General features: G+C 46.1%; 2 protein-coding genes across 4 annotated transcripts in view; both read right to left on the bottom strand.

Annotated features, from left to right (window-relative positions):
• IGDCC3 (immunoglobulin superfamily DCC subclass member 3) overlaps positions 1-10,026 on the bottom strand; it is a 56,992-nt gene extending 46,966 nt beyond the window's left edge. Inside the window, 2 exon segments of the mRNA XM_042477543.1 lie at positions 413-718; positions 9,647-10,026. Of these exon segments, the coding sequence (XP_042333477.1) occupies positions 413-718; positions 9,647-9,722 (382 nt within the window). The 5' untranslated portion in view covers positions 9,723-10,026.
• A 5,478-nt stretch (positions 10,027-15,504) lies between these two features.
• The window catches only part of IGDCC4 (immunoglobulin superfamily DCC subclass member 4), a 55,002-nt gene continuing 43,687 nt past the window's right edge, over positions 15,505-26,819 (bottom strand). For 2 of the 3 annotated variants that reach the window (XM_042474492.1, XM_042474491.1), the window contains exons 12-20: positions 26,697-26,804; positions 26,149-26,332; positions 24,732-24,859; positions 24,123-24,293; positions 23,511-23,648; positions 23,270-23,375; positions 22,867-23,110; positions 18,984-19,145; positions 15,505-18,680 (exon numbers count right to left, since the gene is read on the bottom strand). In XM_042474492.1, the coding sequence (XP_042330426.1) occupies positions 18,144-18,680; positions 18,984-19,145; positions 22,867-23,110; positions 23,270-23,375; positions 23,511-23,648; positions 24,123-24,293; positions 24,732-24,859; positions 26,149-26,332; positions 26,697-26,804 (1,778 nt within the window). In that variant the 3' untranslated portion in view covers positions 15,505-18,143. The remainder of the gene's footprint in view (positions 18,681-18,983; positions 19,146-22,866; positions 23,111-23,269; positions 23,376-23,510; positions 23,649-24,122; positions 24,294-24,731; positions 24,860-26,148; positions 26,333-26,696; positions 26,805-26,819) is intronic. The other variant, XM_042474493.1, reaches the window with a different exon arrangement.

Below are 26,819 nucleotides of genomic sequence, written 5' to 3'. Positions count from 1 at the left end.
TGATCAACGTGTTGCACTGGAAGACCTCCGGATACATAGAAAGGTGGTTTCTCTAAGCATCTGGAGACGCTCCAGTATGACTCTATGGTTAACATATGTTGGAAATTGACCATAGAATTGCACTGGAGGACCTCCAAATGCCTAGAAACACCTTTTTTCCCAGATATGGGTAAGTGAAACCATGGCTTCCAATCTATCTTTTAATCCAAACATTAAAGGGGCTATCCAAGATGCTAATGCCATTGGCGATAGTTTTCTGCACCTTTGACAGCTCCTTAAAAATAACCTAAAACACAGAGTGGATGCTCTTGTTCCACCAACTTGGGAGCCACTGACCAAGATGCTAAAGCCACTCAATGCCAACACCCAGCAAGACTGTTTAATCCAGCCAAGAAAACAGAACCCAACTTACTTGCAGCCTGGATCCTGGCTTTGCGGCTCACCACCAACCCAAAGCGATTCCGAGCCAAACAATCGTACTCGCCCTCATTGGAAGACCCATCGCCTTTCAGCTTCTGGAAGTGGGAGAAGTAGAGCGAGCCGTTGGCGAGCGTGAAGGAGTCCTGGCTGTCCCCCATCAGCACCCCGTTCTTCCGCCACGTGATGCTGATGGGGAGGATCCCTTCCACTTGGCAATCCAACACCAGCGGCTGCTCCTGGACAGCTGTGTGGTCACTGGGCTCTATGGTAAATGCTAGCTCTGCCGAACGGCACAGACCTAGAACGGAGAGAAAGAAAGGAGAAGTCATTCCAAGAGCCATGCTTGTTAGTCTCCCCAGTTTGAGGTAGAGTCCCCAGACATACAACAAGAGAACCAGTAATGGTTTGAGTGGTGGATCAGGACACTGAGAGACCTGGGTTCAAATCCCTACTCAGCCATGGAAATCCACTGGGTGATGTTGGGCAAAAGACATACTTTTCCAGCTTCTTCAGAGATCTTGTAGCACCTTTGAGACTAACTGAAAGAAAGAGGTTGGCAGCATGAGCTTTCCTAGACTTAAGACTTACCCCATATATACAGTGCGGCCGCGTCATATGCGGCCGCACCATACATGGCTTTCAACATACACTGAAAGCTGCTACGGAGCCTGCGGGAGCGCAAGGGGCGTCACGTCCCATTAAGAATAATAAGGTGTGCACCCGTGGCTTGCGTGCACCGCCACGCCATGCACAAGCCCCATTATTTTCAATGGGGCTCAAGCATACGCTTTTTTAATGTGGGGGGTCCAGAATGGATCCCCACATAAAAAAGGGTGCACTGTACTCAAGTATAAGTCTATCTCATGTATAAGTCGAGGGCAGTTTTAAGGGTCAAAATGGTGGATTTTGATATGACCCGTGGATAAGTCGAGAGTAAGACTTAGGGTCATGTAACAAATGTTCTAAAGGGTGAAGCAAGGGAAAACAATGCCAAAGAACTTACAAAATTGCAGGAGGCATAACTGTTTGTGTTCATACTGAAGGATAGATGGATGAAAGAACAGAGGAAGGTTAGTGCTTCCAGGAAGATCACCATCTTGCGTTTCACCAGGAGATGGTTTCTATTTTTATGAGCGTTAAAGTACAGTACTTACATTGACCCATGGATAAGTCGACTCAGATTTTTGGGGTCAATTTTTTGATTAAAATGTCTAGACTTATACATGAGTATATACAGTAAGTCTCCCTCCTTGGATGCATTTGGTGGAGTGTAAAGATTCTTCTAACCTTCCTGTTTTAAAATCTGGATAATTGTCTTAAGAGAGAGGAGTGGAAGCTGGCATGACAGGACGACGCCTGACGTTTTAAGATGCTTAATGGGTTAATAAAAGCATCGGACAAAAGCCATGTTTATTCTCAGACGCCACCACTAAATGGAACCTCTCTCCATTTGGAAAAATCCTGCAGCCTCACCTTTGACCCTCGGCTTGGTAACCCTTCCTTTCTTTGTCTACTCAGTCCATCTGCCTCATCTCAGGTTACACTCCAGCCTGATCCTCATATAATCCAATTTAAGTTGCCATATAAAGTGAGAGGGAGCTTAAAAAAGGAAAATTAAATGCCCAAGCTTCTCAAAGGAGGATGGTTTTTCTCCTTGAAATATAACTTTGATATGGTTTTTTTCCTCTTTTACCTTGCATGCTCTTTTTTAAAGAAAAAGGGGTGTTGGGGGTATATGCAAGGAATTTCATTCCTCACCAAGGAGGCCCAGTTTGGATGCCTGGGAGCAATTATCACCACCGAAGGCTGGAAAAGAGGGGGGCAAAACCATAGAGAGGCCAGGCCAGAGTGCCCAGTGGCGAAGGAAGAGGCGCTGTTGCAAAGCACAAAGGCCCACATGCAGAGTAATACATTCATTGTGCTGCTTGACCCTTGTGTGGAATGGCAATGATGTGCAACCGGATGCATAGCTGCATGTGCAACCAAATGTCCAGCAAGATGGGCTTTTGTGTACAATGTACATCCAAGTAGAAGGGTGACATGCGCACAACTCCACTTCTACAACCTTGAAATTCCTACAGGTGTTTTGGACTTCAGCTTCCAAGATTCTTGGCTTTTGTCCATGGTGACTATGGCTTCTGGGAGTTGAGGCGCAAAGCACCTGGAGGACCAAAGTTTGGGAATCATTGGTCTAGAGGCTTTCCCTAAGAAAGGCCACAACATTTGGGTGTCTAAGGCCTAAAAACATCACACTGCCATCTCAGCATCTCTCCAGTGTTCTTTCCAGACTGGTTCAAAAGGGACATCAAACTTGGATTTGGGGCTATGGGAGCGACCCTACCACTCATGGTTCTCCAGTCCAAACGTGCTCAGAGTTCTCCTGTTATGTCCAACTTTGCAGCAAATTCACATCTACCATGTACACAAATGGCTTGTGCATATTTTACTTGCAACAGTGCCCAGATCTTATATTAGAGTTGCACTGCATGTATCTGCACACAACAGCAAGTATACCTTGTGCTACTTAACCCTTGTATCAAATGGCACTCTGTGCAGCTGAAGTAAGATGCAAAATGTGCAATCGAATGCACAACCAAATCCGCTCATGCATCATGCAATATGTGCAATGCAATGGATGGAAACGACTCACAGGTGCACAAATAGCAAAACCGAGGTTTGTTTTTTGGATTCTTTTGTGTGAATATTTTAAAACTGGACGGTTGAATCTGTGGATGCAGAATCCGTGGATACGGAGGACCAACCGTATTACTTCTCAAGGCAATCTCTTGAAAAAGTTAGCATGAAACTGACTCTGAGAGCACTTCAGGTCAGGCCTTTCCCAGCCTCTTTGCCTCCAGTCCTTGAACAGAGCAATTACTACCCTGTTCACTTCCTTTGCCACCGCTTTTATGGGCTTGCGAAACACGTGAAAACATTTATTTTTATTCTCCCGCAAAAAAACAAAACCTCCTAGATGCTTTCAAATCCGCCAGCCCAGGACAGCCCTTTTTCACAAGCCCTGGTATATAATTTATGAGGTTTTTAAAAAACTCTGTAAAGTTCAGGGCAGTTGGGGAGACTGGAGTAATTCAGAATTGACTCCGTCATGCATTTGCTGTCTCATTATTTGGGCTTTAGCGGATGTTTATAACCCACAGAGAAGCTCTCCAGATTGACTGACTCACATAACATCATTTTTAGTATGCTACAATTGTCCATAAGCTTGGGAAGAGAAAAATTAGAGCCCTTGTTGGTTTGAATTTCCCAATCGCTTCCAAACTAAAAACCAAATTGTGATGAGAAGTGTAGGTGCCTTTAATCCCAAGAAACCAGTAATAACTTGCAATGGCATGGCATCAACACAACAGTGTGATATCACAACCGATCTAATGCAGGATGATTAAGTATGATAGAACTGCTCACAAGTTTGGGAAAAGAAAAATGAGAGCCTATGTTAGCTTGAGTTTCCCCATCACTTCCAAACTAAACTTAGTTTGCATTTAGTCCCAAGCAACCAACAATAACTTGCTGTGGCATCACAACACTGTAGCGCCACAACGGTATGACTTCACCACACAAGGTATGCTCTACTATAGAAGATCTACATATGAAGCTGCAGGTTTGGACCCTTCCTGTTCATAGTAAACCAGGCATGCACCCCTGCCATGACAAGCTGATGCTCGAGCACATAAAGCATTGTGTTGGAGTCCCAATGGTGCAGAGAAAGGCCCAAACTGGCAGCCATGGGAACAGGCACAAACAAGAGCCAGGCCTGCCATAGCAATAAAGCCAGGCTCTCTTGATCTCTCCTCACACGCCACACAAAGGAGCTGGTGTGGGAAAGGAGAGGAGGGGACGGTCTGGCAGGGCTGGGATAAAAGAATGCGCTGGGGATGGACGGCCCACTTGCAAAGGCAATGGGCAGAGTGCAGCTGGGCTGGTGGGGCTGAGTCCCTCCCCAGGGAGCAAGGAACCTCCAAGAACAAAAGGAGAAGAACAGAGAGAAGAGAAAGGAGGGAAGAAGAGGCGAGGCAGAGACAGAGTGGAGAACTGGTCCTTCCAAATATACCAGATAACAACTACTTTCAGAGAGCACTCTTGCTGCATCTTGCCATAGCAGCAGCTGGGGGCTTCCATGTCAGTGGGGTGGGGAATCCGTTTCATGTTGTACCTTGCTTCTGCTTTAAAGGGGCTATCCAAGCCGTGGAACACTTTTCCCCAGACAGCTTCAGCCCCATGGGTGCTGCCCCCTTTAAAGCTGGGGTTAAAATGGTGAATGAATTCACCATGGTTACGTGGCGCAGGGGTTTGAGTGTTGGACTATGACTTTAGAGACCCAGGGTTCAATTCCCAGCTTTGGCCACGAACCCCACTGGGTGACCTTAGGTGGAAGTCACATGCTCTCAGCTTCAGGGGATGCAGTGGCAAACCTCCGCTGAACAAAGCTTGCCAAGAAAATCCTATGATAGGTTTGTCTTAGAGTCTCCATACGTTGCAAATGACTTGAAGGCTCACAGCAACAACAACCTGACATGGGAAGCTTCGGCCATTCCTGCTTACAAACCATAATTTCACCTAAACATTTGGAAGAACTTCCTGGCGGTTAGAGATCTCCAAGAATGGAATACACTGCTTCAAAGTGTGGTGGACTCTCCTTCTTTGGAGTCTTTTAAACAGAGGTTGGATATCTGTCAGGGGTGCTTGGATTGAGTCTTCCTGCATGGCAGAAAGGGGCTGGAATGGATGACCCTTGGAGTCTCTTCCAACTATGCAATTCTATGAATCTATGAATGCATTTCCCAATATATTGACTAAACTTCCAATCATGGATTCATTGTATTTCCCTGCAGGGCAGTATGGGGTTGGACTGGATGACCCTTGGGATCTCTTTCAAATCTGTGCTTTTAGTATTCTGTCACTACCAAAAGACCAGGCTTCCTGGTTTTCTGAATATCCACATTTGCACTGGATATTCTTTCCCAGCGCAACCACCTACACTACATATATAAGCTGCGTCACCTTCAAGATACTCTAGGTGTAGTAGTAGTCCTAATACATCGGGCCATAGGAGGACAGGCAAAATTGGAGGGATTAAAGGAACACAAAGGCGTACATAATCGGGAAGAGTCATGGGGGGAAACCACTGAACCCTTGACACCATTCCCATCCAAGCTCTTTCAAACTCTTCCCGCGCATTTCGGTTCACACACTGGAGAGCCAATCCTCTCCTTTGCCTTTTGTTAAGCCTCCTGTTTTGATTAGAAACGAGAGCGGCTCCAATCTTGGGCCTTTCAAGTGCATTTCTACGCCGCGCACCAGCTTCAGTTTCATCTATCATGTCAACACTGCCTTATTATTATTATTATTATTATTATTATTATTATTATTATTATTAGCAAAACGATACCCAGCATGTATTTTAAGCAGGAGGGAGAGAAAGGGAAGATGGGAGGTATTACAACAATTTAGGCAAAAGCCATCCCGTTCCACCTCAAAAAACAACATTAAACCCATGTAGGCAGAGGAATTAATGACAGCTTAGGCCCCTGAATAATTGAAAAAGTGAAGCCCTAGTTAAATATAAATGGCAAGATTTAATTCCAAGGGCTGTAACTGAGTAGAGCTCAAGCCTACATCTCATATCCTGTTCTTGCTCCCAAAAGCCAAACTCTGCAGCAGCAGCAGACAAAAGCTGTCTATCAGCCAAAACAAAGGAATTCCTGGATTACTCTTCTTTAAAAAATCAAGAGAGAGAATATAAGCAAGGCCTTCAGAGAAGGAATGGCTAAGGGACTGTGCCCAAACCAAGCCCTTGAAGTAGTCCACTATTATTCCAGTTTGGTTCCATTGGAGGATGCAACTGGACTTTGGCATAAGGCAACCCTATCATGGAGTTTTCTTGGCACAATTTGTTCAGAGGAGGTTTGCCATTGCCTTCCTCTGAGGCTGAGAGAGTGTGACTTGCGGAAGGTCATCCAGTGGGTTTTATGGCCGAGCGGGGAATTGAACCCTGGTCTCCAGAGTCATAGTCCAACGCTCAAGGAATTTGAGCCCTGGTTTCGCAAAGTCCTGGGGTTCATCCGCACTGGAGAAACAATCCAGTCTGACACCATTTTAACTGTCACGGTTCAATGCTATGCAATTCTGGGAATTGTAGTTTTGTGGGACATTTAGTCTCTTCTGTCAGAGAGCCACAACAAACTGTAATTCCCAGAATTGCATAGCACTGAGTCATGACAGTTAAAGTGGTGTCAGACTGGATTATTTCTGAGGTGTGGATGCACCCTTAAAAAATCCAGGGAAGAAAGTCACATGAAATCAAGAGGATGCGTCAATCCCTCTGAGGCTGCATCTACACTGTCAATGTGATGCAGTTTGACACCGCCTGAAGTGCTGTGGCTCCATCCTATGGAATCCTGGGATTTGTAGTTTTGCACAGTCTTGGGCCTTGTAAAGCAGACTGGTGCCTCATCCAGCTACACATCCTAGGATTCTGTAGGATGGAGCCATGGCAGCAAAAGTGGTGTCAAACTGCATTATTGCTACAGTGTAGATGCACTCTGAGTCTCATCAGATGCAGTGCACCAAAGAACCAGAAAGTAAAGACTCTCCTCTAGACAAATGACAATGGTTTCCTCTTCCTAATACCAGTCTAGCTGTCGGGTGGTTTGCATTTATGAAGGGTTCAGCTTGCAAGAGATTGTGGGAGAGGGAGGGAAGGAGAAATCAGCATCATTTCAATAATCTTAATTGCATGCTATCATCTCCCTTGACATGATGCCAGGAGCAGACTAATAAGCAGCGCTGCCTAATTGCATTTGGTTAATCAGCGCTTTTTGTACTTTGCAAGGGCCACATGTATCCTACCCACCCCTTCACTTTTGCCTGCAAGAGGTACACAAGCCAGAGACTTTCCTTCACTGAAATCAACAACCGAGTCCCTATCCTTTCTTTCCTAAGAGACATCTGATCTCCAATTGACAAAATGCAGAGTTTCCCCTCTTTCAGCAGATCATCCCTGGTTACCTTTGTGTTGACGGCACATCACAACAACTACTCTGCAAAGCAACATCTAGATCAGTGGTTCCCAAACTTTAGTCCTCCAGGCGTTTTGGCCATCAACCTCCAGTAGCCCCAGCCAGCTTGGTAAACAATCAGGAATTCTGGGCGCTGAAGTCCAAAACATCTGGAGGACCAAAGTTTGGGAACCACTGATCTAGATCATGGATGGGGAAGGTGTGACCCATGGACTGCATGTTGCCCCTAAGGCCATTTTGGGAGCTAGCATGGTATAGTGGTTTGAGTGCTGGACTAGGAGGCCAGAGTTTGGGTTTCCCAATGGACGATTCTGCCCAAATCACACTGTCTCCAGTCTCAGAAGAAGCCAATGACCCTCCTCTGAATCAATCTTGCCAAGAAAACCTTCTAAAGTCATCATATGACTTTAAGGCACAGATCAACAACAATGTCTGACCGTCCCAAAGTTTCCTCTGGCCCAAGAATCTATCTCCAACACTTCCAGGTGGTCAGAAGCAGGGCATGAAGAAAACAGAGGGGCACATATTTCATACGAAAGAGATATTGTACATGGATGTTGCTCAGCCCCAGGATCTGGTGGCCATCAGAAGGAGGTCCCCTGCCTCTCAAAATCAAGGAAAATCTCTGCCTCTGCAGAATCAAAAAAGCAGGAGGCATTGCTAGCTGAGCTCCTAAGAGCAATTCCAGAGCCATGGAGGAGTGACCAAGTCTAGAGGAGGTGGAACGCCTATCTTCTCCTCCATGGAAACAAATCCACAAATATTTTCATCCTACAGCAAGTGCAATAGATTTCACAAAAGAAGTGAACCCACAATCCACCGACCAAGAAAATAAAACATTTGGGGAGAAAGGCAGGAGAGAAATCCCATAAATAAAAGTAAATCATAGGAACATTTCATCCCTTCCACAAAATGTGGGCACAAGCAGGATCTCATGCGACTTCTTTGAAAAAACAGAACACTGATTTTTTTAACTTTTCAAACTAAAAATGCCCCCCTCCCAAGTGAATAAGCCTTTCAGCAGCTATTAGCCACGACAGCTAAACCGAGCTTCCAAGCACAGGAGCAGTCTACCTTTGGATGCCAGATACTGGGGCTAAACCCACTCGGCACCATTGGAATGGAAACAGATCCCTAGCTATACAAAGGTGTCCTGAGCCAGCAGAAGGGGGTCTGGCCTTCTTAAAAAGCAAAGCCAAAGGATGGTATTCCTGGGGAAAGGTATGAGGAGTGGATGGAGTCCAGAGGTCCAGCAAGTGCTGTGTTTGTCTGTGGAAAAAAGCTGGGGAAAGAAGGCAGAAAGAAAGAGATCCCAGACAGTCATGGGTTTATTTACTGCGCCTTGGCACATTTCCCTCTTTGGAGGAGGCCTTGTTGACGGAACCATGTGCTTTTCTAGCAAGGAGGGGAGAGGGAAAAAGGGGAAAAATCCAAATACAGCCCAAGGAAGAGGAGGAGGAGGGAAAGGACTAGATGCTCAGCCAGGGCCCAGTCTGTTCAGGATGGAAGAGGGTGCAATGTACCCCAATGGGCCCAGCAAGAAAAAAGGCATCAATGTCCATGAAAGGCTGGCCAAAGAGGCCTGGAAGACCCACACCCCCAACAAGGCTCCTTGGTCTTGCCAAGACCCTCAAGAGCCAGGCCTTCAATGCACTGATGTACACAATATCTAGAACATAAAAATGTGCTTGCTCTTGCTAGCAAGTCCTGGACATCTCTATGCCACTGAAGCCCTGGGTCTGGAGGGCTTTCCTGGGATAGAAATGGACAGGACTTGCCAGTAAGAGAAAGTACATTTCTGTATTCTGGATCTTCTGGATATCAGTGGACTGAAGCCCTTGGTTTTTAGTGGCATAGAAGTGAACAGGACTTGCCAGCAAGAGCAAGCCCCTAAGTCTCAATGCACTGAAGCCCTGGGTCTTGAGGTTTCGGTGGTGTAGAGAGGGACCCTACTTGTTGGCAAGAGCAAGGGCATCTTTATATACAGTATCCTAGATCTCTGCGTGCATGAAAGCCCTTGGTCCAGCTGGACCTGGAAGGGCGGCCAGTGGGTCGAGATGGGTGTGCAAATGAAGGGATCCAGTGGATCTCCTCTGCCTGGGGCTGGTGCCCCCCCCTTTTCCCTTCCCTCGACCAGATCCACATTCACACCCCTCTTTCTCCTCCTTCTCTCCATCCTCCTTTCTTACCTGCTGCCAAGGCGAGGATCAGGAGGAAGGCGAGCGAGCAAACGGGGGTCGCCAAGGGGGGCCCCGGGAGAGCCATCGAATCCGGGGCCAAGGGGGCGGAGGGGGGTCTGGGTGCCAATCCTCCGCCAGCAGAAGCTGGGGCACAAAAGCCTTCTCCTTCCTTCTTTCCACGTGCGCCTTTGCTCGTCTCCAAAGCTGAGCTGGGGGGCTTTGGGGGGGCGATGCCAGGCTGGGGGCCCGGCTAAGCCGGAGGGCCAGGCGGGGGCTCAGCCGACGGGGGGGCTCCAGAGAAGCTGGGGGGCCCCGCTTGTGCCATTGTGCCCTCTCCGCCAAAGCAGAGGCAGAGGCAGCATGGCACACTGCCCTCCTCCTCCTCCTCCTCTCTGCCGCTGGATCCAGAGACAGAGAGAGAGAGAGAGAGAGAGCCTTCCCTCTGCTTTGCTCCTTCCTCCTCCTCCTCCTCTCTTCCTCCCAGCCTTCTCTCCAGAGGCCCCCAGGAAAGCAAGAACAAAAGACAGAGAGAGAGAGAGAGAGAGAGAGAGGAGGAGGAGGAGGAGGACTGGCTGGCTGGCTGGCCCTGGGATCATGCACAGCTTGGAAAGGGACCTTCTGCAGCCCCAGCAAAGGCACCGGCTCCCCAGACAAAGCCAAGGCAGGGCAGGGCAGGGGAAGGAAGGGCTGCCCCCATCCAGCCCCCAAAGGAAGGCAGATGCCCTGCGCAAAGGAAAGGACTCCAGGCACAAGAGCCAGCCCAAAAGAGAGGATGCCCTGCGCAAAGAGGCACAAGAAGACTCAGCGCAAAGGAGAGGATGCCCAGCTCCAAAGAAGGCAGCGCAAAGAGAAGGATGCCCTGCAAAAGGAAGGCAGATGCCCTGCGCAAAGGAAAGGGAAGGACTCCGTGCCCAAGAGCCAGCGCAAAGGGAAGGATGCCCGGTTCAAAAGATGACAAACCCAGAGCAAAAGACAGGGGGCCTTGCAAAAGAAAGGATGCCCTGCTCCAAAGAAGGCAGACCCAGGGCAAAGGCAAGGATGCCCTGGAAAGGAAAGGACTCCATGCACAAGACCCAGCGCAAAGGAGGGGATTCCCTGCAAAGGGAAGGATGCCCAACTCAAAAGCAGGCAGACCCAGCGCAAAGGGAAGGGTTCTTTGCACAAAAAGAAAGGATGGCATGCAAAGGAAAGGGCTCTATGCACAGGACCCAGCGCAAAGGGAAGGATGCCCTGCACCAAGGAACCTATCATGGGGTTTTCATGGCAAGACTTGCTCAGAAGGGCTTTGCCTTGGAGGCTGAGAGAGTGTGACCTGCCCAGGTTGACCCAGTGGGTTTCCATGGCCGAGTGATGATTTGAACCCTGGTCTCCAGGGTCACAGTCCAGTGCTCAAACCACTACACACCATGCTGGCTTTTGCAACTTTTATAACTCTTTTCTTTACTGAAGAAAAGGGGAAGGTGGCATCATGAAGAAACATTGGCCATCCCTGCGAGAGGTCCAGGAATGGAGATGCCAGAACTTGGGGGAAATGCCCAAAGACTTGACTTTCATAAATATCTTGACAGAATAGGGTCGGTGGCATGCATAAAAAAATTATGCCCAGAGTTTTAAAAACAGCACCAAATCCAAACGGCACACGCTCCTTTCCCACTCCCATTTTTAAAAAAACACACACGTTTCTAGCGGAACTAGATTATATTACAAAACACTGAAACCGTATTCGATTTTGCAAGTGAGAACTGCGTCCGGCGGTTCATTTCATGGAACAGCTCCCGAATTCCACCGTCGTCACTAACAGATTAGACCCCACGCTTGTAATAACAATCCCAGCTGCAGCGGGAGCAACTTTGCTTTCTGGGATTGTTAAGAGAGGAAATGTGAAAAAGGAGGCAATCCCCTTGGAAAATATTTTGTGATACATTCATGGTTGCGTGTTTTCATAACGTCGAGGCTGCCTGAAACCAAAACATTTTATGCACATTATCCCCTTCTTACAACGCTTTCCGGAACAACGTAAATGCAATTTATATTTCTGTTTTAGATGAACAGAAACACATTGACCTGATAATTTAGACCCAATCTGAGTAAACACACATTTGATTCAACGGCTGAATGCAAATCAACACAGAGGTTGTCATTGCGGTTGTTGTGTAACGTCTAGTCATTTCTGACTGATAGCAAACCTTAGGCCGCATTTGTTTTTGTTTGTGTTATTGGTGTGTATGAGTTTGTTGCAAGATTTGTTGCAAGATTCTCCTCCCTCTGAATGTGAGACTTGCCCAAAGCCACCCAATGTGTTTCCATGGTTGAGTCGGGATTCAAATCCAGGTCCCAGAATTGTAGTCCAACACTCAAACCACTACACCGAAGCCTCAATCCAGTTACTCTTCCCAGCAGACCCATTGAATCAATGGGTTTTAAATAAGGGTTGACTTATCATTCAGCATTTGATTTGTGCTCTTTTCTCAGGTAGCTAAGTATCTTGGACAGTCCTCTGGGATTCGACGAAGGGATTAAGGAAACGATTCCCATTAATCAATAGAATTTACCCAATTGTGGATTCAACCATCAACAATTGATTCAGTTTGAACCAGTCAAATGACCCTGGTTCCCACTTGAATCCATTCGCTGAAGCAATTTGGAGGGGAGGGCCAAATACTAGATCCATTTAACCTGCGTCTTTTTGACGCTGGTGTTTTCTGCATCTTTTTGGATAAATCGATTCTGTGCAAGTGTGAACCAGATGTGGATCAGAATCAATTTAAATTTGCCCTTCAACCGGCTGGAGCGGATCCATTTTGAACCAATTAATTTATGAATGTGAACCACAAGTGGGTTATTTTACAGGGAAAAAATACAATTGGGGCAAATATAGTGGGAACCACACTCTGCTGGCAAATAGATCCATCAATTTGGATTGCAAACCAATTTATTTGTAAGTGGGAATGAGGCCCAAGTCTCCTTTCAGCCTCCCTCGATTCTCCATTACAGTTTTTATGATAAGGGAAACACAGCCAAACCAAACCCAGCCATCTCAGGTTTAGCACATCCTTTCGGTTCCCTGAATACCTCTCCTTCCGGTCTTGTGCTCTTTTGCTCTTCCCTTTCCATAATTAAACCAACATCTGCTTTTCTCCCCCCAACTGTTGCTGCACATGGAGCAGATGTTTTCAACCCGACGGCCGCACCGGCATGTAAACCTATTTCCTGAATGGTTGCAATTCATTTCAATTCCATCAGCGTATGTGTAAATAACCATTGCCATGTTGAGACTCATTCATCGACGATGGGCAGATCCAGAGGCAAAATGTAGGAAGTGAATGGCAAAGCGGACCTGGACCTTGACCCAACATCATGCATTCATAGTATAAATCTACACTGATATAGTTACATTGGGGTGATACTACATCACTCTCCTGTTATCGCTGTCATCTAACAAATTGTGTAATCCACAAATGTGCCTACTGATTGTCCTCTTGTGCAATGGGAAATTCACGGCATTTGTTTCACTTACAATCCCAGCAAAGCCCAGGCCAGACTGCAGAACTGCTGCGGTTTGATACCACATTAACTGCCATGGCTCAATGCCATGAACTCTGGGATTTATAGTTTTGCGTGATCTTAAAAGCAATGGTGCCACAACGACAGTTAACACGGTGTCAAACTGCATTAATTCTGCCATATGACAGCAGCCCAAGTGGTACAAGGAAAGCAATGGCAAATAGTTACACACCATCCAGCAAATCCTGTCCCCATTTTCAAAGAGACTACAGAAGTAAATTGAAGCATTTGGAATGCTTGGTCCCTAGTTGCCATCATCCTATTTAAAGCCAGCAAACACACTTAGAGTCCACAAAAACTGTTAAGTAAAAAGCCAGACCAGTTTCCTGGGCTAGCAAGCAAAAGTATGGTCCCAGTAGTCCAAAATTCAAAGGGAGAAAGCAATCCGGAACAGAGTCCTAAGCTAAGAGGAGGACGGTAGAAAGATTAGTCCAGAAGTACATACCAAACATTAGAGAGACGTCAGACAGATTTGCTTGGAAACATTGGGGACGGTTGCTCTGCAGCAAGAGCTTGTTCTGGATCCAACTAGTTTATAGCCAGCTGTTATTCAGCACAGCTGCCCTCTTTAGCCCAGAGCCCTGCACTTAAAGTGGAAGAGGGCCTTCCCTGGGCTTGGGGCTTTATTATTTATTACATTTTATTATAATTTTAATATTGTTGTACTCTTTGCCTCTATCTTCTCATCTGCAGCTCCTGTCTGAGACGGACCACATTTTGGTCCATCTGCTGGTGCCATACTAGCCTCCCTTGGCTCCAAATGGAGCCCATCAATCCGGCTTTCCTCTTTCTCTTCTTCATTTGAGAAGGTCCCCACCAGGTAGAACATATGGGCCTCATTCCCACTACCCTTTAAACCAGATTGCAAATTGGTTTGAACTGGTTCAAACAACCCTGGTTCTGACAGAAAGTAGCTTGGGACCTAGCAGCAGGATCCTGGGAAGATCAAATAGATCACTGACAGTTTCTGATGCCACTTAGTTAAGAAGAGTTTTTCTGCTGTTCTCCATTTGGCTGCTAATGGGGAAGATGGGCAAAGCTCTGAACATTAGCTTAAAACATTCATTCTTTTCCATTCGTCACTGGTGGGCTCCCCAAAATTAATTTGTTATTGTTAATGCTCATCTTCAATCCATTACATTAATTGTTCCGGTAATTGTAACATTAATCATTGCTTTTTAAAAAGAAGCCATAGGCATCCCACAAAGCAGAGCTTCTCTTCAAATGAGCTGAAGGAATGATGGGTTTGACCATTATTATGGGGGGAAATATATTCCCTGGACCTCTTGATACAATTAAGTATTAATAATAATAATATAATAATAAATCAAATAGATCACTATCTGCTGCCTTCAAAATTTCTTCTCGAAAGTCTGCAGACTGATTCTGCAGAATTTATTTCCAAGCTCTAAAGGAAATGCAAAGTGAAACCCAGGAGTGGATTTTGCGATTGTGCTTTCCTGTGCCAATTTATTCTAGCATCATGGAGCATTTTATGCACATCACCCATGTGCCTTCCCTCCATTTACTTCTAAACTAAAAGGTCCTAAACCGCATCAACTCTCATTGTCTTCTCAGTGGTGGCACTTAGACTTTGCAACTCCTTTTTTCCGGGAGAGCTGCTTCATAAGGCAGACAACATTGCCTTCCAGAAGTCTTTTAAGACAAGTGGGTTTTTAAAAGAAATATATGTTAATATCTAACAATATGCTGGTAGTGCATTTTCTGGCTGCTGCCATATTATGGATGCTTAGAAACGGCCTGCTTTATTATATCATTTAAACTGTGGTTCTAAACTGAATAGTGGTAGCAATGCAACACATAAATACAATAGATCAGAGGTGTGCAAAGTGTAGGGACATTAGTAACTCCCAGGGATGGTTTTATGTGGTCTTTAGGGCCTCCCAGGGGTCAAATAAATGCAAACAATTTGGCTTTTTGCTCCAAAATGATCTTTTTTTGCAAAATATTTCCTCGCAGATCTCCTTTAGAGGGCATGGAGAGCGTTTCCACCACATTTTGAGGTCGCCAGGGGCAAATTTAAGCCAGAAGAGACTTTTTTGTGCCCAGGAATGCCTGCCCTAAAATGGTGAAAATGCACCATGTTCTCTTGAGGTCTTTTGGGGGGGATTTGGAGGTAAAATATTTTGCAGAAGTGGCTACATGGCCATCAGATTTTTGCAGAGGTGGGCAACCCTTCCAAAGTTGGCCACCTCTGCAGCTCTGGTCACAACGATCACAACGTTTGGTAGAAGTCAATCCCAAAGACAAATCAAAAAGGGAAAAAGAAAAATAGAATGGCAAAAGAGCAAAACCTATTGCTTTTATTTTCCTTTTTTAAAAAAACAAGCTTGAGGTAGTTGTTGTGTTAAGAAGGAAAAACCATAATAGAGAATAGCAGTACAAATGCTACGCTAAGACACACACTACTAATTTTTTCCCTTTTATATATATTTATATATAAAATTAAATAATATAAAGATGCTCTGAGGAAATAAAAAATACATTGTCATAACATTGAAAAGGGGGAGCAGAGAGGGAAAGGGGAGATCAATACCTAAAATATTAGGTACAAGAACCTAAAGGGTGCTGTCCAACCGGAAATCCTCTCCGTTTGTCTGGTGGGACGAAAGGGAGATGTTGGAGATCCTGTGAATATCACCAGGGTCTGTGCAGGATCAAGGCCTATGTTAACATATGTCCTATGTCCAGGTCACTAAGAAGACCCAGCAACTGGAGAAAGGTTCTCTGATTTTTCCATACAAGTTGTTGGAAGCACTCGCAGAGTGTGTAAGAAGAAACAACAAAAAGCATCTGCTCTGAAGGGCTGAGGCCCACCAAAAGAAGCACTCAGGTTGAAATGCAACAGAATCAAGTCACAAAGCTTTCCAGCAACTCCACCACTCTGGGTGCAAAACGAACGCAGTTTGACACCATTTGAACCATCATGGCTCCATCCTATGGATTCGATGGCTGCTAAAACAGTGCCAAAGTGCATTAATTCTGCAGTGTAGATGCAGCCCAGGTTTCACACAGGGAGATGGGGGAGACTGTGTGTTCAGATTCAGGTTGACCACTAGCCTGAAACTATCTCAAGTCAGGGAACCTTTAGCCATCAATTCCTGCACTGGAAGTGGCTGGCACTAGATGATTCATGGGACCTCTTCCAACTCTATGATGCCCTGAGTTGCTTTCTTGTTGGGTGCCCTCAAGTTGCTTTTGACCTATGGCCAACCTAAGGTGACTCTATCATGGGGCTTTCTGGGGCTAAGAGTGAATAACTCACTCAAAGTCACCCAGTAAGTTTCCACGGCTGAGTGAGGAATGGTACCCTAATCTCCAAAGTCATAGTCCAATGATTAAACTATCTGTCTCTGACTTGCTGTGGTGGGCTTCCCCATGTTCCATGGGAGAGCATTAAAATATGCACTTTCATTACACACCCCACTCTTCAGTCCAAAGTGGTGCAAACTTAGAAGACTGCTCACATCTTGATTCCATTGAACACAGTTGACCCTCCACATTGGTGGGTTTGATTATTCATGGATTTGATCAATAGGTTCTCTCTAGGTCATCCAGCATGACTCTGATGGAAGTTGACCACAGCCACACTGGAGGATCTAGAGGTTCCTAGAGAAAAGACTTCTCTAGGCATTTGTAGGTCCGCCAACACCACTTGATGGTTAACCTCTGGTAGATATGGAACACAGAGTTGCGCTGGAGGACCTAGAGATTCCTAGAAAGGTGTTCTTTCAGGTTAAAAAAAGTGGTTTTTTAAAAATGTGTTTTTCAATTTTCAGAAAGGTCCTGCACCCCTAAACCCAGCAAACATGGAGGGTCCACTGTATATGAATCTGGCCTAAACATTGCAACTCTTGCCAGCTGCTGCTACAACCCAGTTGGAAACGTCAACCCTGGCAGCAGCTGAAATCCTCTGACCAAGATGTTCTCTTACCTGGAATTTGGAGAATGGGGGAAAATTTCAAGCAATACATTGAGGGAAGTCTATTTGTTAGGGTACTTTCCCTCACCCACCTGTTCACTTCAATGTTTTAATGTCTCTATTTTGCACCTGGCTGTCAATTTATTTGTTTTGCAGCTGGGGATGGCAAATCTATTTATTGTGTACCTTGGTTGTATGGAAAGCAAATCTGAGATGTCATACTGGAGAAGAGTGCTGAGGAAATAGCGGGCAGCTAGAAAGACAAACAAATGGGTCCTTGAAGCCTGAACTCTCCCTAGATGCCAAGATGATCAAACTGAGGCTGTCGTATTTTGGCCACATCATGAGAACAAATGACCCATGATGGTCCTGTGGATGAGACATCTCTGAGACCCACTGTCCCCAAGTGCTCTGCTTAAATTTTGTAGATTCATGCCCACAACCAGTCTATCCATCTGGCTAGAAGTCTTTCTCTCTTTCTGCTGCCCTCCACCTTTCCTAACATTGTTGTGAGTTATGCCTTCTCATGATCTGGCCAAAGTATGACAGCCTCAATTTAGTCATCCTGGCTTCCAGGGAGAGTTCGAGATACCCCTCTCAAAACTGCAACTCCCAGGATTCCATGGTAGTCGAAGTGGAATCATAGCACTCTGTATATTGAGAAAGGACCCACGATGGAAGCATCTGCAATGGGTAGCCTTTCCCCTGTGCCATTCGTGTGCATTACGCCTCTTCGGCGTAACTTCGGCAGTAGCTTCTTGACCCTTTGCAGAGTGGATACAGCAGTAGAAGGGAGACGGCGTAAGGTGGAGGGCAGCCTTTGGGGTCCCCAAGCAATGAAGAAACACTCAGGGGGCTATTGAGTAAAAAATATAAGAGAGGCACTTCTGTATCTCCTTGTCTTCCAAACCATGAGTTACTATTTAGTATCACAGGAGGGCTAAACCTTACTTCGTTATGTTAACTTCTAGCTCAGCCATGGTCAAGAATAGAGTCTCTTCAAAGATGGTGGGAGCACACCATGTTCTCAAACCCTGCAAGTGAGCTGCGTAGGCCAGAGTGGCCACTACAAAGATGGGCCTGAGGTTGGCCAGTAAGGGAAGTGTCCTGCGGGGTTGGCTCCTCATTCTCTCTGCCTTCTTGGAGGGAATTGGAGTCCCCGCTTTGCACTGAACCCTGGCTTTCTTCCACACCGCAGAAGCCCAGGGCGGCAGTCTCAGGCAAGCTGCAGGCCATCTTGGGAGTCTGCCAGTCAGTCCTCGGCCAAGAATCAAGGCCCTCAGCTTTGCTCTTCTCTTCTGCCTCCTGGGTTGGTTTGCTGAGATCCTCCTTTGAGGAGCTGGGAGAAACCTTTTGAGAGAGATCTTCTGCAGGCATGGAGTCTGGGTCTTGGTCCTCAGAAAGAGTCCCCTCCAAGTCCACTATGGGAAGCTGGGAGACGTAGTCCCGGTGGGAGGCTGAGAAGTCGGAATGGACGATCACCTCCGCTTCCACCTGGTTGAAGCTACTAGGCATGTGCTCCTTGGCCACTTCGTTCTGTACCAAAACATAGAGGAGAAAAGTGAGAGGATGCTGATCAAATGGTTCCAGAAATGCCTACAAACAACGGATCCCAGAATTCCACAGCACTGAGACATGGCAGTAAAAGCAGTGTCAAACTGCATTATTTCTGCAGTGCAGATGCAGCCTGGCATGTAGAATCCATGGCTTCTCTCTGTTCCCAATGACACAAAAAGTTGCTTGACATCCTGAGAACCAGTTACAGGAATCCTTGAAATGGACCATGGCTCTACTTCTTCCTGATCTGAACAGAAAGTTCCTCCCGCTACAAATACCCACCGTAACAACTTCGTAAACCAAAGCTTGCAACAAGAGCTTCTGCCCGCCATTGGATGCCGTTTTCAGTGACCCATTCATAGCCACAGTGGACTCTTTGGGAATTGTGTCTCCATAGCCAGCAATGCTGTTTGCCCAGTTGTTCAGTGATTTCTCCCAAGGAGGCTATAAAATGGGAAAAGAAAGGAAAATGAGGGTTATTATGGGTGCCACACACTCTTAGTCCACAGCCATAGTCCAGCACTCAAACCACTATGCCACACCAGCTCTGTTAAAAAATAAACTTCAATAAAAAATGCCTTGCCTGACTGAGGATACCAGATGCCCATCTTTTTCTTTCTTTGATAATACAGAGAACCAAGGCTTTCTTTGCACTTTGGTTGGAGGGAGGGGAAGATGAGATAAAGCAAAACTAACACTTAAGAGTGGGGAAACCATTCCTGGCTTGGGACTCTTGCCCAGCAAAAGTGCTGGGGATGCTTCTTCCTGACATGCGCCTGACCTTGGCTCAAGTCAAGCTGACCTCCTTTCTCAGCCTCAAAATGGAGGAAGCAGATGTCGCATGCATGTGTCAAACCATGACCCTCTGCAGCATGGTGCAATTGCCAGATGTGAAGGGTCAAGAAGGGCATATCAAAGGCTCCTTCACGCTAATCTTTCCAAGAGGACAGAGGAGGAAGGGAAGGGAGAGAGATGACCTTTGGAGCAAATGTACCACAGGCCAAGTCTTAACAGTGAACATAAGAACCTCAGTGGATCAGACTGATGCTTGGCCCAACTCATTTTATAATTTTGCTGCTTTCTCATTTTTGACTGTATGCCATAGGCAGGTATCTGCATTTTGTCTGATGAGTTTGTAAAGTGCCGTATAAAACCTATGGCGCTATATAAGTAAACTATTATTATGTGAAGTCTAAGGCTTTCATGGCCAGCATCCATAGATTTTGTGGGTTCCTGTGAGAGGCTTCATGTTGTCCTGGTTAAGAGCATTAGACTAATACTGCATGCTTTTGTTGTATACCTCCAAGTCATTTTTTACTTATGGCGACCCGATCATAGGGTTTTCTTGGCCAGTTTCTTTGGAACGGGGTTGCCCTTGCCCTCTTCTGAGGCTGAGAGAGCATGACTTGCCTAGGGTCAAATGGGTTTTATGCTCAAGCTGTGAGCAGTTGTGTGTTGCCCTGGTTTAAAGCACTGGACTAATCCTGCTCACTTTTACTGTTGCAAAAAGACGTCTACTGCTAGGTTGGAAAGAGAAAGCTTCACCACATATCACACAACAGTGAGAAGTTCTTGCTGGTGTAGCAATACACAACTATGTGCTTTATAGACATTTACTTCAAGAAAATGTATTCTTGTAAAATAGGGTCAGATTATATTGATGTGTATGACTAGCCCTTATGTATACCCTTTGTACTTCTTTTCCTCTTTTCTCTTTCTTTCTTTGATTCCTTTTCCGTTTTAATTTTTGTTTGATTTTTTAAAAAAGTACGATTACAAAGGAAAGAAACAGAAAAAATACAATCAGGGAGAAGAAAGAAATAAATTGTTGAACTAAACCCAGAACCCTGATGGAGTGCCACATGTAAATTCCTCTATGGAGGTGGTTGGATGTATTGGTTTGATACTGGAAAAGCCACGTTTAATTCAAGATTTTGGACAGGGAGTTGCACACTGCGATCTCAAAGGAGATGAATCCCAAGGCTCTGCTAATCTCAAGATAACAGCAAGATTTCCCCAGCTGCAGCTTGCCTTGCCAACTAGCCCCAAATGTTGTTTGCGAGACGTCACAGTCGCCCTGACCCAGAACCGCAGCTGGAGAAATGGCAAAGGACAAACAACATCCACCTCCAACAGCACTGACAACAACTGGTGTCCGAGGGTTTGCGCCGGGGAGGAAATTAAAAAGGAAACAAAGGATTAAGGGAATGTCTTTTTCACTGGGCAGGCTGCCGGGTGGAAACAGAGAAAGCAGAATTCCCTCCAGCTGTTTCTTGCGGCTAAAAGCAACCGGAGGAATATTAGAAAATCTGAGCCAGGCTGCTTGAGGATTAGCCAACGCGTCAGAGGTGCCAGGACAAAGGAAATGAGTTTGCCGAGGCTGGATTAAGCCACTAGGACCTCTCTGCACCCAAGGGTCCGAGACAGAATAGTCTCCCCCATCACTTGTTTTTATCCTACAACGTTGTCCCAAGATATTCAGCTACCTGAAGAAAGAGCACAAAGAAAGACACTTCCCTTCACAGCACCCATCTGGATCAAATGCGGAATGATATGTCAACTCTTATGTAAAAAATATTGATTCAGTGGGTCTACTGGGAAGAGCAACTGGATTTAGGCCAGAGGAGCCAGTATGCCATAGTGGTTTGAGTGCTGGACTATAACTCTGGAGGCCAGGATTCGATTCCCAGCTTGGCCACGAAGCCCACTGGTTGACCATGGGCATGTCATGCTCTCTCATCCTCAGGGGAAGGCAATGGCAAATATCCTCTGAACAAATCTTGCCAAGAAAAACCCATGATAGAGTTGTCTTAGGGTTGCCGTAAGTTGGAAGTGACTTGAAGGCACACAGCAGCAACAACAATCCAAGGCTGAGCAAGTTATTTTGGCACCTGAGGCAGAAAATCCCACCAGAATGTCCGCCCCTAACTATTATTTAAGAAGAAGAAATGTTTGTGGGTTTTTCAGGCTCTTCAGAGAAAGATGCCAGCCGCAGATGCTGGCAAAACATCAGGAATAAACTCATCTAGAACATGGCCACAGAGCCCGAAAAACCCACAAAAATCTGTGGATGCTGACCATGAAAGCCTTCAACTTCACAAATAAGTAATCAATTGCAGTGCTTTCACAACACACATAAAACACATTGTCTGAGCAGCTGCCTAACAGAAGGACCAGCTTTTGGATGCAGAACAATTCCACAAGAATGCCTACCCTTTCTGTATTTTTGGTTAAAGACGTGGGTTATTCCTTCACATTTCCACAACAGGCTTCCCTTGTGGGACCATACCCAATGAACAATGAAGCAATACAATGAATCGCCAAGCTTCAGGATGGGTTGTTCTCTTTCCTTCTCACACTAGGAATGCTCAAAGTAAGAGAAGACGCAAAGTGCTTCAGCATTGTGTATTTGCTCCCCTCTAGCGGCTGCTCAGGGATGCAAACAACAGGTGGGAATTGCCAACTAACACTTGCCACTCACTAGCAGAAATACAACGACTCGCAGATGCTAGGAAAAGGACAGTTGCTAAACACTGCAGAGTCAAAACACTTCTTGGTTGTACAAAAAGACCCTTGGCTTGCCACTTCTTTCTTTTGTTCTTGCAAGGTGATCACAGAAGAAAGGTGGCGATGGCACATGATCACAGCAGCATGCAAAGGGATCTTTTAGCACCTTTGAGACTAACTGAAAGAGGGAAGTTGGTAGCATGAGTTTTCGTAGACTTGAGCCTATTTCTTCAGATGGAAAGTCCAGGGACAGACCTATATAGCAGTCCATGTATGGGGATATCCATAAGGATTGCAAAACCTTGTGGGTGTGGAGCTGAGGTGACAAGTTTTAATGATGGTCACTGGTGGACAAAAGATGTTGCCTAAAGCCAAGGTTAGTTGATAACCATACGAATGAGAATTGGGATGTAGTGTGTGAACCTAAAAGGAGATGTGATGAACTGTCCAAGAGAGCCCCCATTAGGCTGAGGGGTTAGGTAGGGGTTAGCTAGGGGAAACCAAATTCATAAGGCAAGACTTGTATGCAGGATGAACCTACTACAGGACAGACCAAAAACAGGCTGAGAAAAGGCTGAGGATGGTTTCTTCTTGGTGTGTCTTCAGAGACAATGGGCTAAGACCATGGACTTTCCCCCAAGAACCCAACTGAAAATACCTTTCTCTTGATATGGCCCATGCCGTCGTCCAGAGGGCCACCCTGGATGTGGCCCTGAACTTCGGTCAGCTCCAGTATGTCAGTCGGGGGCGAGGGAGCCTCATCGGACAACGGAGACATGAGGGACTCCAATTCATGCGAGTTGGATGGGGCGACAGGAAGTGATGGCACCTGGCGGCTGCGGTGATAATGGTACATGTGGTTCCCGGGTGTTTGGGGATGCAAGCCTGGCACAGACTCTCTGCTGGGGCAAGCAAGAGGAAAAATGTTTGCTGACCAGCAACTAGGAAATAAAATCTTCATTCATGTAATTTTCATAGGCCAAAACAAATAACCTGAATCCAACCAGGCTCAGTGCTTTGGAAAGTTCTTCCAAGGACTTGGTGCTGCAAGCAAGACCTACCTTGGTTTGTTGTTACGAAAGCTGGCACACATGCAGAAGAGGACACAAAGCAAGCCTAGGCAGACGCCCACGATGATGCCTGTGACAGAGTGGACATCCAATAGGTCTGATGGGTGAGGGACAAAGAAAAGAGTCAATGTTTCCAGCAAATGGAGGAACCAAATTGATCAGGAAAAAGTGAGACACCCTGTAGAAACATCAAATGGTGTTTGGAAAGAATAGCTCCCACAAGACATGCTACCTGAGAACCTCTCCCTCAAGGTTTGTACGTCCTTCACGTTCGAGTATGGTCCTGATCCAACCACTGTCTTTGCTCCCATCTTGAAGAAATATCTGGTGTCACTTTCCAGCCCATGAACTTCAGTGCTGAATGTATTGCCTGAGCAAAGGAGAAATTCAGGACACATTCAACTAGGTCAGACCAAAGTTAATAACACCACTGTTTCACAGTTGCCAGGTAGATTCAAATGGAAACCTGCCATCTTCCCCACTAAATTTGGAAACCTTTTGGTGATGTATGTATACAATTGTATTGCAAGTACATTTTCTGGTGAATGGGGTGCAAGGGGCTAATCTCTAGACCAGTGATTCCCAAACTTTGGTCCTCCAGGTGTTTTGGACTTCAACTTCTAGAAGCCCCAATCAGTTTGGCCAACAGTCAGGAATTCTGGGAACTGAAGTCCAACACATTTGGAGGACCAAAGTTTAGGAACCACTACTTTTGACCCTTCCATACCATCCAAATGAGGCAGGAAGAGGGCATTGAATTGAACAAGTAGAGCATTACACTTTGCCATTTTGATCTAGCATCTTGGCCTACAGTTTCCATAGTTGTACAGTTTCAGATATTCACCTTCTTTCGTCAGGAGAGTCCACATCTCATCAGGCTGAGTGTTGTTGGCGTTGTACAGGATGATGTACTCCACAATTATGCCATTGGGTTCAGAAGGTGGGCACCAGTGAACCTGCACAGCGTATGGGTTGATGGGGTGCAACCGCAAATCCGAGGGAGGCGTTGAAGGCCCTGCGTAAAAAGGAGACAATGCAAAAGGGAAAGGACTAAGCAAAGAGGAGCAACCTGCATTCTAGGCATTTTGGGAAATAAACCGCACATGACTGGAAATTAATAATCCATTTTAAGAAGGGTGCCAAACAAGCCCTTATTTTCTCAGCCTCGGGGGAAAGCAATGGCAAAGCTCCTCTGAATAAATCTTACCAAGAAAACCCCATAATAGGGTTGCCATAAGTTGAAAACAACTTGAAGGCACACAGCACACACACACATACACATGTACCAAGTACATACATAATGTTCATTTTAATTGTTCTGTTGGTACTGTTTTGATGCTCTTCTGTTGGGAACTGCAGTCGAGTAAGAGAAATTCCCTTGCCCTCCCGTTGCCAATTCTTTCCTGCTTTAACCTGGACATCTGTACATGCATCATCATGCTGGGCAACTCACGGTCTGGAAGGGTGAACCATTCCACCACGTTCCCAAACGGCCCATCGATGCCAACCCCATTTGACTGCACGGCAAACTCGTATCTGGTGAACGGCTTCAGCCCGCTGATGAGGATGTCTTCATTGGAGCTACAGAGGGGAAAGAAATGCCCACGAGGGAGAAAATATTATGACAGAAGCTGCCACCTGTGCAAGACTGGCAAGCATTTGGCAGCCAGCAAAATGCAGTCGAGTTGCCAGGTCTTGTAACACGAGAAGGTGTCACTTTGTAGGCTGGCTTCTTCCCATCCTTCTAGGAACAATAGGTGGTTTTTGAAAAGGAAGCCCTGCAATAGGAGTCAGCGTGGAGTAGTGGCTTGAGTGCTGGACTATGACTCTGGAGACCAGGGTTTGAACCCTCGCTTGGTCATGAAACCCATTGGGTGACCCTGGGCAAGTCACACAGTCTCAGCCTCAGAGGTAAGCCTCCTCTGAAGAAACTTGCCAAGGAAACCCCATTATAGGTTCACCTTAGGGTCACTGTAAGTTTGAAATGACTTGGAGGCACACAACAACAACAAACTGGAGCAATTTCATCTACTGTTGTGAATCAGTGGAAGGTGTACAGTAACAGGATGGATGCCTCTCTGGACTTACTGCTGGAGAAACCAGCAGGGATCAGTGCCAAAGAATGGTGTTGGTGTTCAGTCCCTTTTTTCACCTGGACAAAATGGTGGCAGGAGGATAGCAGTGAAAGCCATTGTGGTTGAGAGATAAACCAGCCTTCATTTCTGCTGAAGTTTTCTAGGAAATCCATCCAGAATATTAATTCCATACCTTCCAACTGAGCCAGTTTGGAAGGGGCAGTCCCAATTAATTCTCTTACCATAGTCTTCGACTCTACAATTCTCTTACCATCCTGCTTTTCCAGTGTTTTTGAAATGGCCCAGTTTCTCTCTCCTTTCCCACTTTCCACCTTCATCTTACTTCAATTATTACAAACTCAGGGTGTATCTACATTGTACAAGTCACACAGTTTGACGCCACTCAAAGTGCTGTAGCTCCATCCTATGGAATCATGGGATTTAAGTTTTACATACCTTCGAGCCTTCTCTGCCAAAAACTGCAAATCCCAGGATTCTGTAGGATGGAGCCACAGCAGTTAAAGTGGTTTCCACCTACATTATTTCTACAGGGTAGATGTACCTTCGAATTACTCAGAATGGAGGGAATCTTGCCCTTCCCAGGAGTCTGAGGCAAAAGCAAACTCCTGTAGCCTTTCCTAGCTTGTGTTCTCAACCTCAGTAATAACCTTTGCCATTTTGGCAATGCTCTGACATTGCTCAGCCACATGTGTCCTGGTTTTCATTGAGCAAAGTTGGAGGGGTATGTCATTCTGCTCTTGATCTAGCTGCCACCTTCTTCCACTGAGCTCTTACCTTGTGTAGTAAGTCACAAGCGAGGCGTTCTTCAGCCCCCAGGGGCTGAATCGCACGGTGTAGTTGACAATCTCCACCGTGGTGAAATCGGGTTTCTTCCATCTCAGCCAAATTGACGTGGAACTATTGGATTCCACAAAGACGTGAGCCGGAGGCAGCGGTGGTCCTTTCTGAACCGGGGGATCTGAGAAGACAGTCAAGGAAACAGCAGGGATGGGATGACAGATCCAAAAGCATGAAAGCGTTAATATCCGATTAAACACTGAAGGAACCGCATCATAGGAATGGGCAAAATGCAATCCCTTCACAAGGGATCCTAGACCCCACTTTTGGGTTAAGTCCCCCGAAGCCCCCTACTCACATTTTGTTAAAAAATGGCATTTTTTGGACAATTTTTACTCCAAAACCAAATGACTGCCTATTTAAGACACCACTCCATGCCAGTTTCCAAATCCCCAAAGCACAGTGTAGAGTAAACAATAAAACCCATGGAAAGGGGAGAAAATCCCTAACCAACCCCGAAATGACCAGGGGGATAACTAACCCACCTGCCGCTGTGACCAGGGCTCTCTCGGTTTTGCCTTTCCAAATGGCGGCATAGCCGTCTTCATGCTTATTGAAGGCCACAACCTTCACCTCATAGAGCCTCCCAGGAACTAGGGAAAAGAAAC

Source organism: Sceloporus undulatus, chromosome 6, assembly GCF_019175285.1.
Source record: "Sceloporus undulatus isolate JIND9_A2432 ecotype Alabama chromosome 6, SceUnd_v1.1, whole genome shotgun sequence".
Lineage (NCBI taxonomy): Eukaryota > Metazoa > Chordata > Lepidosauria > Squamata > Phrynosomatidae > Sceloporus > Sceloporus undulatus.
The sequence above is the reverse complement of the archived record's forward strand: the minus strand, read 5'-3'. Positions and strand labels throughout refer to the sequence as shown.